This window comes from Cherax quadricarinatus, chromosome 3 (assembly GCF_038502225.1).
Source record: "Cherax quadricarinatus isolate ZL_2023a chromosome 3, ASM3850222v1, whole genome shotgun sequence".
NCBI classification, from domain to species: Eukaryota; Metazoa; Arthropoda; class Malacostraca; order Decapoda; family Parastacidae; genus Cherax; species Cherax quadricarinatus.
Window position 1 is genome coordinate 17,050,589 of NC_091294.1, and position 17,684 is coordinate 17,068,272.

Sequence of the window (17,684 nt, forward strand, 5' to 3'; positions counted from 1 at the left end):
AACAGGATGAAGAGATCCTGAGACATGTACAAATGCTGAATAGCCAGCCCCAAAATGAAAATTTTCTTTCCTGTGGTAAAATGTTGACATTTAAACTTAGAAGGTTGTTCATAGACAATAACAGTTCTGCAACCTCTCGCAGTGCAACAACAAACACCAAAGACTTCTCTTTGCACCCAGGTTGGATACACCAAGTTTACACAAACACCATCACGTTCCATCTCACACACAAATTTTAAGCACACAATGAACACAATTTGCATTACACACATTAAAATGGTACTGGAACACAGACCATGGAAATCACATCTTCCATGTTTTAGCTTATTTAAAATGTTTGCATCTTTTAGTGCATAAGTATCAATCTTTCTAACCCTGTAAACCTTAGTTGTTAAACGTACTCTGTGGTAGTCAGTGTTTATGCCCAGGGTGCCATCTAATTTGGGAACCATGAAGCATGGGAATCCCCACTGACTCTCACTAAGCACTACAAACTGGTGTTGGAAGAATTTCACTTCTTCCTCCATCTCCAGTTTTTCATACAGATTTTTCCCTCACAAAATTTGTTGAATTGACTCAGCTTCCTTAACAATTTCTTCATTGAGTTTCAACTTTTCCCCATTACTGACATCCCAAACTTTTATAAAGTTCCAAGGTGGCTGAGCCAACTCTCCAACATTTTTCTCATTAAAACCAAGCATGCATTTCCCAAAATCTTTTACACACATGTTATTTCTTAAATACACTTTTGGTATTTCATACAGATTATTGTTTTGCAGCCCTTTACATTCCATTAAAACATTGGTCTCTCTGAATTTTTGACATAACTTCAAACCCTTTAACCGGTTACTGTGTACACTATACTCATTCTTCTCTTGCTTGGGGGTGTGGGTTTTATCTCTAACCCCTGGGAACTTCCCCCACAACATATTCAGCTCACAGCAACTTGCCATACAGATTTTCACATGAATTTTCTCCAGTATCAGCACTTCCTCTCCAGCCTCCAGAGTATCATGGTCCACATTATGGTCCCACATCATCATCCTGGTCTGGTTGATGGGCACGTTCACTGGTACCATCCACCTCATACGAGTCAAACAGTGTCTGAAACTGAGAAAAAGCTCCGAGGGGGGAGCATCACCATCCTCCCCAAGCCAATAGCTCAGAGATTCCAGTGCTTCCCCACTCAGCAAATACAAAGAAAGGGATCCTCTCATCCCAGTTGTTAGTATTGTCTATTCCATAGGCTGGCATCATTGTCTTGAGGGTTTGATGTAATTTCTCTATTTCCCCTTGAGATGGAGAGTGATACACAGTTGAACACTGAGGCTCTACTTTTAGTCCCTTCAAAACATTTCTAAAAGGCTTTGAGGTAAAGTTAGGCCCTTGGTCTTCTTGCACTGCTTGAGGAAAACAAACATGAAAAAAGAACTTCATCAAAGCCCTTAAGACTACATGAGCAGTTATCTTATGCAGAGGGACTGCTTTCAGGTACCTGGTAGTGGAGCAAATATTTGTGAGTAAATAATCATTTCCCAGTTTGGTCCTTGGGAATGGACCAAGTACATCTACTACCAGCTTGCTGAAGGGTTCACCTGGTGCTGAAATAGACTGGAGGGGAACAGGTTTAATACTTAGACTAGGTTTCCCTATAAATTGAAAGACATGATAGGTCTCAATATACTCTCTGACAGTCTCCCACAGCTGAGACCAGAAGAAATGCCTGGAAACCTTGGACATCACCATCTGGGGACAAAACCCTTGTTCTCCTTCCATCGATACTGCAAACAGAGGTGAATTCTTTGTAAGAGTTTCCTCCCTGAAATGAAAACACTTATTTAACTGTAAAATCTCTTCCTCAGCAACAGCGACATTTTCCTGCACAGAAATTAATTGCACCCTAGCAGGTGCAGCCTCTCTCACATTATTTAACTGATCCATTCTCCAATCATGCTCAGCTCTGGCTGGAACATCCTTTTCTTCAGTTGACTGCAGTTCAACATCAGAAAGCAGAGTTACCAAACTTAAGCCCTCACCATCCTCATGAGAAATATGAAGACTGTTGGTAGCATGATCATGAGCCATACTTCTCATGGTGGAACCATCAGGGAGAAGGTCTGGCAGGGTTTTCCTAGCCATTTCCTCCCAACATTTGGGATTTGGTTTCCCCCAAACTAGTTGTTCCTCACTGTCTAACAGACCCATAACATTATTCCCTAATAAGAGGTCGACCCCTTTGAAGGGAATTTCATCTGAGATACCTACAGGGAGATAGCCAACTTGGTATGCAGATTCTACCCATAATTTGTGTACAGGTGTCCTTATGGTTGAACCCATAATACCCTTCAACAATATATCTACCCCAGTATAGGTATCCTTAGACACTGGTAGCACTCCAGCACGTAGCAAAGAGTAGGTGCTACATCCATCTCTCAAGGACAATATGTTCTCAACTCTGCCTACATCCTTTTGCAAACCAACTGTGGACCTACTAGAAAATATACACATCCTGGGGTCTAGATCCAAAGGTTCCTCCTCACCTTGCCTTGAAGACCTAATGCAGGCAACTGGATGTATCTCTGCAGTTAGAGTCCTCTGGGGTGGTTCCTCCCTTTCCTGATCTCTCCGCCTTGACCAGCAAAACTTTTGAGTGTGTCCAGTTTTGTTACAGTAGTAACAGGCATAACACTTAAAGGTATTTTTACCATTTGGTGTAGGACTGGTACTGTTTACTCGAGGACCTGAAACATTATCTGATTGTCTAGGTAAACTTTGAACTCCAGCTGACTTACCTTTTCCTTCTATTTTATAGGGCACCTCAGCCTTCATTTGTTCCTGAAAATTCTTGTCCCACTTACCTTTATGACCATAAGACTTGGAATAAGGTTTAGAATGAGTGGGGAAATTTTCAGAAGCAGCATGACTGTTTTTACTTACCAATTCCCTGCGAGCCAAAAATCGGTCACCTAGATCCAGTGCTTCAGAAAGATTATCTGGGTTTTTGTCCTCTAAATATTCTCTGAGGTCAACAGGGATTGTATTGTACAATTCCTCATGAACCATCAGATCTACTAATTTGTTATAGTCTTTATTAACTCCTTTAGAACAAACCCATTTCTTAAAAAGGAACAGTTTCTCATTCCCAAACTCAGTTAAGGTCTGCCCATCCTGAAATTTTTGATTCCTGAACTTTTGCCTATATTTCTCAGGTATCATTTGGTATGCAAGCAATACTTCCTCTTTAATCTTATCATAATCAGAAAAATCTTGCCCCTCCAGAGTCTCTACTCTCTGGAATCCTTTACCTACAAGTTGTGTGCGAACTAGGGTAGCCCACTTCTGTTTGGGCCATCCTTGCTCCAAAGCAGTCTTCTCAAAAAAAGAAAAATACCTATCTGGGTCACTCTCTGTAAACTTAGGGACAAAATTTGCAGCTTTAGTTATGTTAAAGTACTGCTCAGGCTCTTGTTCTGAACCTCCTAACCTTTGACGTTCTTTCTCCTTAGCTTTCATTAATTTCATTTCAGCCTCTAGTACAGCTAATTTCAGTCTCATTCTCTCCATTTCCATATCACCTGGAGTAGGTGATTCCTCATCTTCACTATTAACAGGCATGTTTACTGATGAATTATTACCTTCTTCCCTGAAGCCTAAAAAATCTGAAGACTCATCTTCTGACATAGTTTTATCTTTAAACACTTGCTTCCCTCTTACAGTATCAGTGGACAAAGTTTTCCCACAGGCACATAAAATAACACAAATTGAATGTAAACTATGCACATAGCACTTACCATAACCACAACAAAAATGTGTTACTCCCTTTCCCCCCACCTTAGGAGAAAAACAACCTGTAAACTAATATATGAAAACAACACTTCCACTGACACCACCTTGGTAAATCTTCTACCAGAAACATGCAACTGTTATTACCCCATACCAGCACATATAGTTCAAAGAATGTTTTGAGTTATTTTAGCAGTCAAATAACTCTCCCGGACAGGCCCCCATGTTACGTTGGTTTGTCCCTTATTACTTTGATAGTAAGGTTCTCACTACATGTTCTAGTGTGGGGTAGCTTTTACTTAATGGTCTTATTTGTCTAGGGGTAATACTTACATCATGGCTGATCATCCTGAGTGTCTCTGATACCCTTTCACCAGCCCTCTTCACAGGTTATGTAAACTACTACTATAAAAATATAACTGTATTCTCAATAGATATGTACAGAATATACAATTACAGCCTCACATTTTCAAAACAACGATCTACACACTGCATAGCTGTTCTCCCACATGGTATATCTCAACAACTTTAGTCCTCTCTCCTTGACATAACTCTGGGCTAACCAGTGTTTTGACACACTTTAATCACCCTGGGTATGGTGGTCACAACTTAAATTATAAACAAAACTCACCCCTGGAGCACACATAATGCCCCAAAAGATAGAAGAAGGACCCAGAGATCCTGCCAGGTTGAAGGCCAGCCACAGAGAGACCGAGTCAGTGCGAGGGAGAGAGAGAAAGAGGCTAAGCTCCTCCCACCAAAACAAAAGACTGTTGCCAAGCACAATTCTCCAGTTACCACAATTCTACCACACCTTAATTTTACTTTTACAAAAGGAAATACAACTTTATAAACTACTTATTTAAATTTGTGTGTTTATGTGTCTATAGTATAACCTATTATATTGAGAAAAATAGGCTTGACCCAGCTGCTTCTCAGTCATAAGGTTGATCAGTCCTTCTGACATTTAGAGCAAAGCCCCCATCAATTCAATATAATTAGGTATTCCAGAGTAACTGTTACTTATAAATACATGTTGGGTCCTATAGCCCCATAACAGTGTGTATTTTACTTTTTATTGTTTTTAATACCTAGATCTATTGCTAACTTAATATATGTTAGTGTAAACTTGTTATCTGGCATTCATATCATTTATAAGTGGAAAATAGGGCATTCTGCTTTCTGGCAATGTCCACTTTTCGGTGGTAGCCTGGAACCTAACCTGGCATATAACCTAACCTGCCCTGTCCATACAATTTGGAAATTCATAATTTGGAGAGTGCAACAGGTTGAAAATCAAAGAGTACAGTGGACCCCCGCATAACGATGGCATCACATAGCGATTTTTCCGCATACCGATTACTTTTATCGCAAAATTTTTGCCGCGCATACCGATTAAAAACCCGCTTACCGATTTTCGTCCGAGACGCGTCCAATGTGCCCTCACATGTGCCGGCCGTCCCATTGTTTACCAGCCAGCCTCCACGGTAACATCCAAGCATACACTCGGAATATTTCGTATTATTACAGTGTTTTCGGTGCTGTTTCTGGAAAATAAGTGACCATGGGCCCCAAGAAAGCTTCTAGTGCCAACCCTGTGGTAAAAAGGGTGAGAATTAGTATGGAAATTAAGAAAGATTTTGAAGGGTTTGGGGCTAACCCTGAGAAGCCTATGCCAGTTGTGGAATCCATTGTGCCTACTTCAAAGATTAAGGAAATGTGTGCACAGTGGGTTGAACTGCAAACCTTTATAGATGAAAATCACCCTGACACAGCTGTTGCAAGCCGTGCTGGTGACTATTTCAATGACAATGTTATGGCCCATTTTAGGAAAGTCTTGAAGGAACGGGAGGTACAGAGCTCTATGGACAGATTTGTTGTGCGACAGAGGTCCAGTGACTCTCAAGCTGGTCCTAGTGGCATTAAAAGAAGAAGGGAAGTAACCCCAGAAAAGGACTTGCTACCTCAAGTCCTAATGGAAGGGGATTCCCCTTCTAAACAGTAAGAAGATAATGCTTTCCCCTCCTCCCATCCCATCAATCATCACCAGATCTTCAATAAAAGTAAGTGTCATTTAATTGTGCATGCCTTTTTCAGTTTGTGTGTATTAAAATTAACATTTCATGTGGTAAAAAAAAAATTTTTTCATACTTTTGGGCGTCTTGCACGGATTAATTTTATTTCCATTATTTCTTATGGGGAAAATTCATTCGCATAACGATTATTTCGCATAACGATGAGCCCTCTTGCACGGATTAAAATCGTTAACCGGGGGTCCACTGTACTTTGATTCCTGACCCTGAGTTAACAGCATGGGAGTGCCTCATGCTCCCACTTGTGCTACAAATATAATTAAGTATTAAAACCAGGTATTCAGGTAAAACTATAGGTTGTGGTCAGTTATAACTAGCAGTACATGAGTATTGGGAACTGGTTGGTGTGAACACTTTCACCATCGCTCATTCATTCACTGTCTTGCCAGCAGCATGCTGTTTGTTTTCTATAATGCAAATCAGTGTGACTATGAAGGCAAGTATAGTGTCTGCCACATCATCGAATATCGACAGCATTTTCATTACTGTCAGCATTGTGGAAGTAGTGATCCACTGTAGGTTCGGTTAACACACTTAGCATGAAAGTTCATGAGAGCACAATTTATGGAAAGCAGAAATAATGTGGCTTACTGTCCTCCAGTTGTGTGGAACAAGGTGAAAGTTTTTAATAATGATGTAAGTCCTACATGCGAGGTCTTATTCCAGTCAAAAAAATTGTTATACTGGGTATAAAAGTGGTTTAACCCTTAAGCTGTCAATCATGTGCCGGTATGTCATGGAAGGACATCCATGGATAAGCCCTGGAGATTCGAATGAGTTACCCCAAGGAAACTTTTGATAAGATCCATCATTATCTGAGAAGAAATCCCAGGCCACTAGAGCACACTACCCGTAGGACCTCTCGGAGCCACAAGACCAGTTAGACAAACAGACAGTGAGTGTCGCCCTCAGGAGCCTTGAAGGAGCTGGAGGATTGAATGCATATAACTATGCTTGGATATATTTTTTGCTCTTCATGAAGAATGAGAAAAGATATGTTGATGCTAGTGTGAACATTTGATAACTGGAGTTTTGAGTTTGGATCTATTCCCAAGTGGCACTGCCCACAGCAAAGAGCATTGACACGAGACTAACAGGCACACGAGGCATAGCACTGAGGAAAAGAGAGAGTTGGGCTTGCAGTATCATTGTGAATGAATAGTGACACATCAGGTGGGCTCTTTACGGTCCCAACTTTTGAAATACCATTCTCTTTTATCCCAAATTGCTTAATTTCATAATATTTTTTTCCTTATCCAGATTGTTATTAGGCTGTGGAGAATCAGGCGCAATGATTGTAGCCCGAAAGACTACATCTCCAAGAAAACTTCAGGGTCTTCAGCCCAAGCCCCAGCCATGGGTTAGTACAATTAATACCTACCAGTGAGCTTGAAGAATTATGTCTGAATGTAAGACTTTAACATATTGCCTATTGTGATAATAATAATTATAAGTAGTAGGTTGGTAGACAGCAACCATTCGGGGAGGTACTACCATCCTACCAAGTGAGTGTAAAAAGGAAGCCTGTATTTGTTTTACATGATGGTAGGATTGCTGGTGTCTTTTTTCTGTCTCATACACGTGCAAGATTTCAGGTACGTCTTGCTACTTCTACTTATACTTAGGTCACACTACACATACATTTACATGTTTATTGTATACACACTCATCTGAGTTTTCTTTGATTTTATCTTAATAGTTCTTGTTCTTATTGCTTTTCCTTTCATACCCACGGGGAAGTGGAATAAGAATCTTTCCCCCGTAAGCCATGTGTGTTGTAAAAGTCAACTGAAATGCCGAGAACAATGGACTAGTAACCCCTTTCCCGTATGGCCTACTAAAAAGAAAAAGAAGAAAACTGTCAAAGTGGGATATTTGAATGTGCATGGATGTTGTGCATATGATAAGAAAGAAATGATTGTGGATGTTTTTATTTATTTATTTATTTATTTATTAATTTGAACATGATACAGAGAAGTACAAAGGAAAACAGTTATTAAAGTGCAACATGCCAAAGCCCCTTGTATGCAGAGCATTATGGGCAGGCTTAGAATTAACTTAAGATTACTAAGCAATGATATGTTCAGTGGTAAAAACATTATTGTAAACAGATAACAATTTAGTAAAAAGATTATTGTAAACAGATAACAATTTAGCACAAATGAGTATTACAAAACAGGTCATATGGTCATTTACTGTGTTGCTGTGCATTCAATAGAATGGAGTATTCTGTTAGGTAATGTAATTAAAAATAAAGTTTGATTTATGAGATACAATAATGAGAAACATTTATGAGATACAATTATTCAGTATTTATTTAGTTGTGGGTAAGTGATTTTTGAGAAGAGACTTGAATTTATAAACAGACAGTGTTTCTTTTATATTCACAGGTAATGAATTCCAGATATTAGGGCCTTTTATGTGCATTGAGTTTTTGCATAGCATGAGGTGAACACGAGGAACATCAAAGAGTGATTTGTGCCTTGTGTTATGGTCATGTGTTCTCTTAAGGTTGGTAAGGAGATGTTTGAGGGGAGGGTTTATATCAGGGTTAACTGTTCTTTGTATGTAGTAGGTGCAGTAAAAAGTATGGATGCTTTCTTTGGTGAGTAGGTTTAGTTTTGAATATTGGTGGAGTGTGCTGCCTGTAATGGGAATGTGTTATTCTGACTGCAGCCTTTTGTCTGGTAATTAATGGTCTGAGATGGTTTATTGTTGTTGAGCCCCATGTACAAATTCCATAGGTGAGACGGGTAAATAAGTGAGTGATATAGGGCCAGGAGGGCTGACTGTGGAACATAGTACTGTATCTTCGATAGTATGCCTACGGTCTTGGAAATTTTTTTGGAAATTTGTTGTATGTGTGTTTGAAATTTGAGTCTATTATCAAGGTGAATTCCTAAGAATTTTCCCTCTGTGAGATTTGCGATAGGTTATCCGTTTATCATTATGTTAAGAGGGATGTCTGTAGTTCTGTTACCAAACTGAATGAAGTAGGTTTTGCCAATGTTTAGAATAAGTTTGTTAGTCCTCATCCAGGTAGATATTTTCTGTAATTCAGTATTTACAGTATTGGCTAGCGTGACTGGGCTCGGGTGAGAGAAGACGTATGTAGTGTCATCTGCAAATAGTGTGGGTTTGAGTAGTTGTGATGAGTTTGGTAGGTCATTTATTTTTTTTTTTATTATTTTATTATCACACTGGCCGATTCCCACCAAGGCAGGGTGGCCCGAAAAAGAAAAACTTTCACCATCATTCACTCCATCACTGTCTTGCCAGAAGGGTGCTTTACACTACAGTTTTTAAACTGCAACATTAACACCCCTCCTTCAGAGTGCAGGCACTGTACTTCCCATCTCCAGGACTCAAGTCCGGCCTGCCGGTTTCCCTGAATCCCTTCATAAATGTTACTTTGCTCACACTCCAACAGCATGTCAAGTATTAAAAACCATTTGTCATTTATGTATATGAGAAAGAGAAGAGGGCCTAGGACACTTCCCTGTGGGACTCCAACTGTAATTGGCTGTGCGGAAGAGTTTGCCCCGTTTGTGTACACATATTGGCTTCTGTTGCTGAGGTAAGACTTCAGGTAGTTGAGGGAGTGCCCTCTTATACCATAGTGTGACAATTTTATATGGAGCAAGTCTTGGTCAACTGTATCAAAAGCTTTACATAAGTCAATGAAGATCCCCAGTGGGACTCCTTTTTTCTCTATTGCAGTGTATGTGTGTTCTAGCATGTGTATAATAGCATCATTAGTATTTTTATTAGGCCTGAACCCAAATTGACAGAGGTTGAGCATGTTGTGGGAGATGAGGTAGGAATAGATTCGCTTATGAATTAATTTTTTGAAGATTTTAGAGAGAGGGTGTAAGTTGGATATTGGCCTATAGTTATTCAAGTCTGTTTGGTCTCCTCCTTTATGGATCAGGGTGACCCTTGCTATTTTGAGAACTGTAGTAAAGGTAGAGGATTCTATGGATTTGTTAAAGAGTGTTGCAATGATTGGTGATAGCACTTGTGATGCTTTTTTGTATATACAGGGTGGTAAGGTATTTAAATCTCCTGTCCTGTTTTTTAGTGTGTTGATAATAAGGGAGACTTCAGCTGGGTGAGTCGGAGCTAGGAACAGTGTATTCGGGTAGTTGCCAGTGAGGTAGTCATTGGGTGGGGTATCTGAGCTTGGGATTTTATTGGCAAGGTTTTTTCCTATAGTGGAGAAGAAATTATTGAGTCTGCTGTTTCAGTTGGTGGGAGTTGGGGTTCATCTGGTTTTGTTAATTCAATTTCGCTATTTCGTGATATCTTTTTTGTTCCTAGAATTTCTGATAGGGTTTTCCAGGTCTTTTTTATATCACCTCGTAAGTTGGATAATCTGTTCTCATAATACAGTTTTTTAGCCCTTCTTATCAGGCTGGTTAGGATTGACGAGTAACGTTTTGTTTGGTCTCTGGTTATGTGACCCATTCTGTACTGCTTTTCGTATAGGTGCTTTGTATTTATGGATTTGAGGATGCTGGGTGTTAGCCAGGAACTGTTCAGTCTCTTAGCTGTCATCTGTTTAGTTTTTTGGGGGCAGTGCTTGTTATAAGGTATTGGGTCTTTTTTAGAAAATTATTAATACATTCGTCAATATCAATATCTGTATAGATTTCTAGCTTAGTGTGCCAGTCAATGTTTGTCACTGCTGCTGTGAAGTTATTAATGGCTGCCTCATTGTGAAGTCTGAAAGTGACTTTAGTAGTGTCTTGGGGTAATTTGCCAAGATTTGTTATGAGGAAGGTAGGGTAGTGATCTGTGGTATTATCTGTGATTATGCCTGATTTTAAAGGGGATATGGTGTTGGTCCAGATGTGGTCTAGTAGGGAAACACTAGTCTCTGTAACTTGTAGGTTTTGTTACTGTTGGTAGCAACATGCAGTTACTCATAGTGTTTGTGAATTCAGTAACATGTGGGTCCTGGTCTTGCAGGAAATTTATATTGAAGTCACCTGAGAGTAGTAAGTGATCTTTGTTCATGCGTGCATCCGTTATCATACTTCCTAGGTTTTCACTAAAATGGCTAATGTTTGACTGTGGTACTCTGTAGATGTTTATCACTGTGAGAGGTTTTTGTAGGTATTTGGATTTGAATTTAGCTATTATATATTCCCCATGTTCATCCCTTGTGCAAGTATTAGTGATACATTCTAGTTCGTCTGAGTTGTATATAGCTGTGCCACCCTCTTGTTGATCTGGCCTACAGTTGTGTATGGCTGTGTAACCAGAAATGGCATAGACATCTGTAGTATCAGGCTTTAGCCAGGTTTTGGTGAGAGTAATGATGGATATACTGGCATGCAGGGAATTTAGTAATGCTATGAGGTCATCGTAATGTTTACTTAAACATCTGATATTGTAGTTAAAGACAGTTATGTTGTTGTTGGCTCTGAGAAGTGCCTTTGATTGTTCTGCTGTGTAGTAATTACAGTTACTGTTTGATTCATTTAAGTCATTCAATAAGAGGTTGGTATCAGGATCAATGCTTGTTATCATAAGATTTATAGTGAATCTATAGTTAGAATTAAGTACAGTGGACCCTCGCCTAACGCTATTAATCCATTCCTGAGAGCTCAACGTTAGGCGAAATTATCGTTAGGCGAATTAATTTTCCCCATAAGAAATAATGGAAATCAAATTAATCCGTTCCTGACACCCCAAAGTATAAACACTGACACCCCAAAGTATAAACAAAAAAAAATTTTTACCACATGAAATATTAATTTTAATACACACAAACTGAAGAAGACATGCACAGTTACATGACACTTACCTTTATTGAAGATCTGGTGATGATTGATGGGATGGGAGGAGGGGAGAGTGTGGATGGTGTTAGTGTTTAGAAGGGGAATCCCCTTCCATTAGAACTTGAGGTGGCAAGTCTTTTTCTGGGGTTACTTCCCTTCTTCTTTTAATGCCACTAGGACCAGCTTGAGAGTCACTGGACCTCTGTCGCACAACATATCTGTCCATAGAGGCCTGTACCTCCTGTTCCTTAATGACATTCCTAAAGTGTTTCACAACATTGTCAGTGTAATAGTCACCAGCACGGCTTGCAATAGCTGTGTGAGGGTGATTTTCATCAAAAAAGGTTTGCACTTTAAGCCACATTGCACACATTTCCTTAATCTTTGAAGTAAGCAACTTCCTCAATTTCTCTATCCCCTCGTCCGAAGCAGTTTCCTCAGGTGTGGCCTCTTGCTGTTGAAGATGATCTAGCAGCTCAGTGGTTAGTTCTTCATTGTCCTCCTCCACCAACTCTTCCACATCCTCCCCACTAACCTCCAACCCCAAGGACTTCCCCAGTGCCACAATGGATTCCTCAACTGGCATAGGATTCCCAGGGTTAGCCTCAAACCCTTCAAAATCCCTTTTGTCTACACATTCTGGCCACAGTTTCTTCCAAGCAGAGTTCAAGGTCCTCTTAGTCACTTCCTTCCAAGCCTTAACTATAATGTTTACACAATTGAGGATGGTAAAATGATCTTTCCAAAACTCTCTTAGAGTCAATTGAGTTTCTGAGGTCACTACAAAGCACCTTTCAAACAGAGCTTTTGTGTAGAGTTTCTTGAAGTTGGAAATGACCTGCTGGTCCATGGGCTGCAGGAGAGGAGTGGTATTAGGAGGCAAAAACTTGACCTTAATGAAGCTCATTTCTGCAGAAAGTCGCTCTGCCACGTCTGAAGGATGACCAGGAGCATTGTCTAATACCAGGAGGTACTTAAGGTCTAATTTCTTTTCAATTAGGTAATTTTTCACAGTGGGGGCAAATGCATGGTGTAACCAGTCATAGAAAATGTCCCTAGTGACCCATGCCTTACTGTTTGCCCTCCACAGCACACACAAATTAGCCTTGAGGACATTGTTTTTCCTGAACACTCTGGGAGTTTCAGAGTGATACACCAATAAAGGCTTCACTTTGCAATCACCACTAGCATTGGCACACATCAACAGAGTAAGCCTGTCTTTCATAGGCTTATGTCCTGGGAGTGCCTTTTCCTCCTGAGTAATGTACTTCCTGTTTGGCATTTTCTTCCAAAACAGGCCTGTTTCGTCACAATTAAACACTTGTTCAGGTTTCAGTCCTTCACTGTCTATGTACTCCTTGAATTCCTTCACATATTTTTCAGCCGCTTTGTGGTCCGAACTGGCAGCCTCACCATGCCTTATCACACTATGTATGCCAGTACGATTCTTAAATCTCTCAAACCAACCTTTGCTGGCCTTAAATTCACTCACATCATCACTAGTTGCAGGCATTTTTCTAATTAAATCGTCATGCAACTTCCTAGCCTTTTCACATATGATCGCTTGAGAGATGCTATCTCCTGCTATCTGTTTTTCCCTTATCCACACCAATAACAGTCTCTCAACATCTATCACTTGCGATCTCTGTTTCGAAAACAAAGTTGCACCTTTGGCAAGAACAGCTTCCTTGATTGCCGTTTTCTTGGCCACAATAGTAGCGATGGTTGATTGGGATTTTGTGTACAACCTGGCTGGCTCGGAGACAGGCACTCCACTTTCATACTTAGCAATGATCTCTTTCTTCATATCCATAGTAATTCTCACTCTTTTTGCTGTAGGGTTGGCACTAGAAGCTTTCTTGGGGCCCATGGTGACTTATTTTGCAGGTGCAATCACTACAAAGGCTGTGATAATATGAAATGTTCTGATTGTATGCTTGGAAGCGACCGCGGTGGCTGGCTTGTTAACACTGGCACCCACGGAACAAGTGAGGCAGGCTCAGGCTGCACGTGGACGCGTCTCGAACGAACCACGTTGAGCGAGTTTTTTAGCGCTAGCCGAGGTAAAATTTTTGCGTTAAAATGTATCGCTAGGTGGATTTAACTTTATGTGATGCGTTCGTTAGGCGAGGTTCCACTGTATAAGACAAAGTAAATATTCTAAAGGTATAAAATAGCACCTGAATTATTTTAACAAATGTAAAAATTTGAGCTAAGGTAGTTCTTTAAAGCTAAAATAAAGGAGACAATATAAAAGGGACTAAAAAAAATTTGTGGTGAACAAATAAAGTGGTAAATAAATGAGCTAGGGAATATAATGGTAAAATAGTTAACTTATTACACTTTAACACCTGAGAATAGCACCTTGATTATTTTAACAATTGTGAATATATGAACTAAGGTTGTTATGTAAAGCTAAAATAAAGGAGAAAAAATATAAGGGACTAAATTAAGTTAAATTGGCTGATAGTCACTATGATATGATATATATTGATTTGGGATTAAGATCTGATTTGTTATATATAATAAGTTGAGCAATTTATTGTACAGTGGTCCCTCGTTTTTCGTAATTAATCCGTTCCTGGAGGAGCTACTATAAACGAAATTTACGATTTGCGAATAAATTTTCCCCATAAGAAATAATGAAGTTCGTGAGGCAGTAGGTAAAATGAAAGGGGGTAAGGCAGCCGGGATTGATGGGATAAAGATAGAAATGTTAAAAGCAGGTGGGGATATAGTTTTGGAGTGGTTGGTGCAATTATTTAATAAATGTATGGAAGAGGGTAAGGTACCTAGGGATTGGCAGAGAGCATGCATAGTTCCTTTGTATAAAGGCAAAGGGGATAAAAGAGAGTGCAAAAATTATAGGGGGATAAGTCTGTTGAGTGTACCTGGTAAAGTGTATGGTAGAGTTATAATTGAAAGAATTAAGAGTAAGACGGAGAATAGGATAGCAGATGAACAAGGAGGCTTTAGGAAAGGTAGGGGGTGTGTGGACCAGGTGTTTACAGTGAAACATATAAGTGAACAGTATTTAGATAAGGCTAAAGAGGTCTTTGTGGCATTTATGGATTTGGAAAAGGCGTATGACAGGGTGGATAGGGGGGCAATGTGGCAGATGTTGCAAGTGTATGGTGTAGGAGGTAGGTTACTGAAAGCAGTGAAGAGTTTTTACGAGGATAGTGAGGCTCAAGTTAGAGTATGTAGGAAAGAGGGAAATTTTTTCCCAGTAAAAGTAGGCCTTAGACAAGGATGTGTGATGTCACCGTGGTTGTTTAATATATTTATAGATGGGGTTGTAAGAGAAGTAAATGCGAGGGTCTTGGCAAGAGGCGTGGAGTTAAAAGATAAAGAATCACACACAAAGTGGGAGTTGTCACAGCTGCTCTTTGCCGATGACACTGTGCTCTTGGGAGATTCTGAAGAGAAGTTGCAGAGATTGGTGGATGAATTTGGTAGGGTGTGCAAAAGAAGAAAATTAAAGGTGAATACAGGAAAGAGTAAGGTTATGAGGATAACAAAAAGATTAGGTGATGAAAGATTGAATATCAGATTGGAGGGAGAGAGTATGGAGGAGGTGAACGTATTCAGATATTTGGGAGTGGACGTGTCAGCGGATGGGTCTATGAAAGATGAGGTGAATCATAGAATTGATGAGGGAAAAAGAGTGAGTGGTGCACTTAGGAGTCTGTGGAGACAAAGAACTTTGTCCTTGGAGGCAAAGAGGGGAATGTATGAGAGTATAGTTTTACCAACGCTCTTATATGGGTGTGAAGCGTGGGTGATGAATGTTGCAGCGAGGAGAAGGCTGGAGGCAGTGGAGATGTCATGTCTGAGGGCAATGTGTGGTGTGAATATAATGCAGAGAATTCGTAGTTTGGAAGTTAGGAGGAGGTGCGGGATTACCAAAACTGTTGTCCAGAGGGCTGAGGAAGGGTTGTTGAGGTGGTTCGGACATGTAGAGAGAATGGAGCGAAACAGAATGACTTCAAGAGTGTATCAGTCTGTAGTGGAAGGAAGGCGGGGTAGGGGTCGGCCTAGGAAGGGTTGGAGGGAGGGGGTAAAGGAGGTTTTGTGTGCGAGGGGCTTGGACTTCCAGCAGGCATGCGTGAGCGTGTTTGATAGGAGTGAATGGAGACAAATGGTTTTTAATACTTGACGTGCTGTTGGAGTGTGAGCAAAGTAACATTTATGAAGGGATTCAGGGAAACCGGCAGGCCGGACTTGAGTCCTGGAGATGGGAAGTACAGTGCCTGCACTCTGAAGGAGGGGTGTTAATGTTGCAGTTTAAAAACTGTAGTGTAAAGCACCCTTCTGGCAAGACAGTGATGGAGTGAATGATGGTGAAAGTTTTTCTTTTTCGGGCCACCCTGCCTTGGTGGGAATCGGCCGGTGTGATAATAAAAAAATAATAAATAAATAATAAATAATTAATCCGTTCCTGACACCCAGAAGTATTAAAACAAAAAAATTTTCTTACGTGAAATATACATATAGTACATAAACAATACAATGGGAAATGATGAATGAAACATTAACAGCATAACACTTACCTTTATTGGAGATTCTTCTTAGTGTATGGGAGACTGGAGGAGGAGAGAGATTGGATTGTTTACAGTTTGGAAGGGGAATCCCCTTCCACCAACACCTCAGGTACCAATTGCTTCTCTGGGGTTGCTTCTCTTCTCTGTTTCTTAATGCCACTAGGACCACCTTGAGAGTCACTCTAGTCCTGTCTCGCAAAGTAACTGTGGAGAGAGCTCTGTTTCTGGCGTCTCTTTAACACTTCCCTAAAATGGCCCAAGACTTTGTCACTGTACATATTTCTCACCTTCTTTACCACAGGCTTGGCACTAGGAGCTTTCTTTGGAGCCATGGTAGCTTATTTAGTAATTGCAAGCACTAAAATGAGTGGAATATTATGAAATATTTCGTAGGAGCACTTGAGGGGACCTTCACTCACTTGTAAACAATGCCAGACTGGCTGGGTAGGGAGGCTGCCCCGGCTTACACCGTGCGTACGCGTCCCAGACGAACTACTATCCGTGAGTAACCTATGAAAAGCGAGTCCATGTTTATACGAAAATACCCCTATGATTGGTGAAATTTACAATTGCCGAGAACTACGATAAGCGAGGGACCACTGTACTATAAAAAGTAAAAAAAAATATGAGGTAGTTGGTAGTAGCTAGCAAAAGATAGTTTTGGGCCTTGAACAATAATCTAATTGAAATATACACTAATTGCACACACAATATAGTCATGAAGATATGAATGAGAAGAAGCTGGATGTCCTGGCTTTAAGTGAAATGAAGCTGAAGGGGGTGGGAGAGTTTCAGTGGAGAGGAATAAATGGGATTAGCCAGTAAAGCACCTAAACTACTGGGAATGCCTGCAAGTCTTGAATATGTACTCATTGGAGCGGATGAGAGAGTTACATGATAATATATACCTGGAAGGTACTCGATGGCTTGGTCCCAAATCTGCACACTGCCATAACAACATACTGGAGTGAGAGATATGGGAGGAAGTGTAAAATAAACCCAGTGAGGAGCAGGGGTGCGGTGGGGACAATAAAGGAACACTGTATCAACATCCGGGGTCCCAGACTTTTCAACATCTTACCAGAAGATATCAGAAACACTGCTGGAACAAGTGTTGAAGTCTTCAAGAGGAAACTAGACAAGTATCTTCACCAAGTGCCAGATCAACTAGGCTGTGATGGATATGTGGGGCAGCGGACCTCCAGCAGCAACAGCCTGGTTGACCAGGCGAGCACCAGACGAGCCTGGCCCATGGCCGGGCTCAGAGAGTAGATATACTCTCGAAATTCTTCAAAGGTATAGAGCTAAAGAAGGAATAGCAATAATGTTGAAGGATAAGTTATGGCAGGAAAAGAGGGAATATAAATGTATAAATTCAAGGATTATGTGGTGTAAAATAAGGGTTGGATGTGAAAAGTTGGTTATAGTAAGTGTTTATTCACCTCGAGAGGAGAGAGATGTTGGGAAATGTTGAGTGA

General features: G+C 40.4%; 1 protein-coding gene and 1 long non-coding RNA gene across 7 annotated transcripts in view; one reads left to right on the plus strand and one right to left on the minus strand.

Annotated features, from left to right (window-relative positions):
- The window catches only part of LOC138853508 (uncharacterized), a 7,741-nt gene extending 1,672 nt beyond the window's left edge, over nt 1–6,069 (minus strand). The window contains exon 1 of the long non-coding RNA XR_011392681.1: nt 4,415–6,069. This is a non-coding gene — a long non-coding RNA (uncharacterized lncRNA). The remainder of the gene's footprint in view (nt 1–4,414) is intronic.
- LOC128706573 (transmembrane protein 135) overlaps nt 1–17,684 on the plus strand; it is a 211,907-nt gene that overhangs the window by 114,351 nt on the left and 79,872 nt on the right. For all 6 annotated transcript variants that reach the window (XM_070090476.1, XM_070090443.1, XM_070090458.1 and 3 more), the window contains one exon: nt 7,137–7,236. In XM_070090476.1, the coding sequence (XP_069946577.1) occupies nt 7,137–7,236 (100 nt within the window). The remainder of the gene's footprint in view (nt 1–7,136; nt 7,237–17,684) is intronic.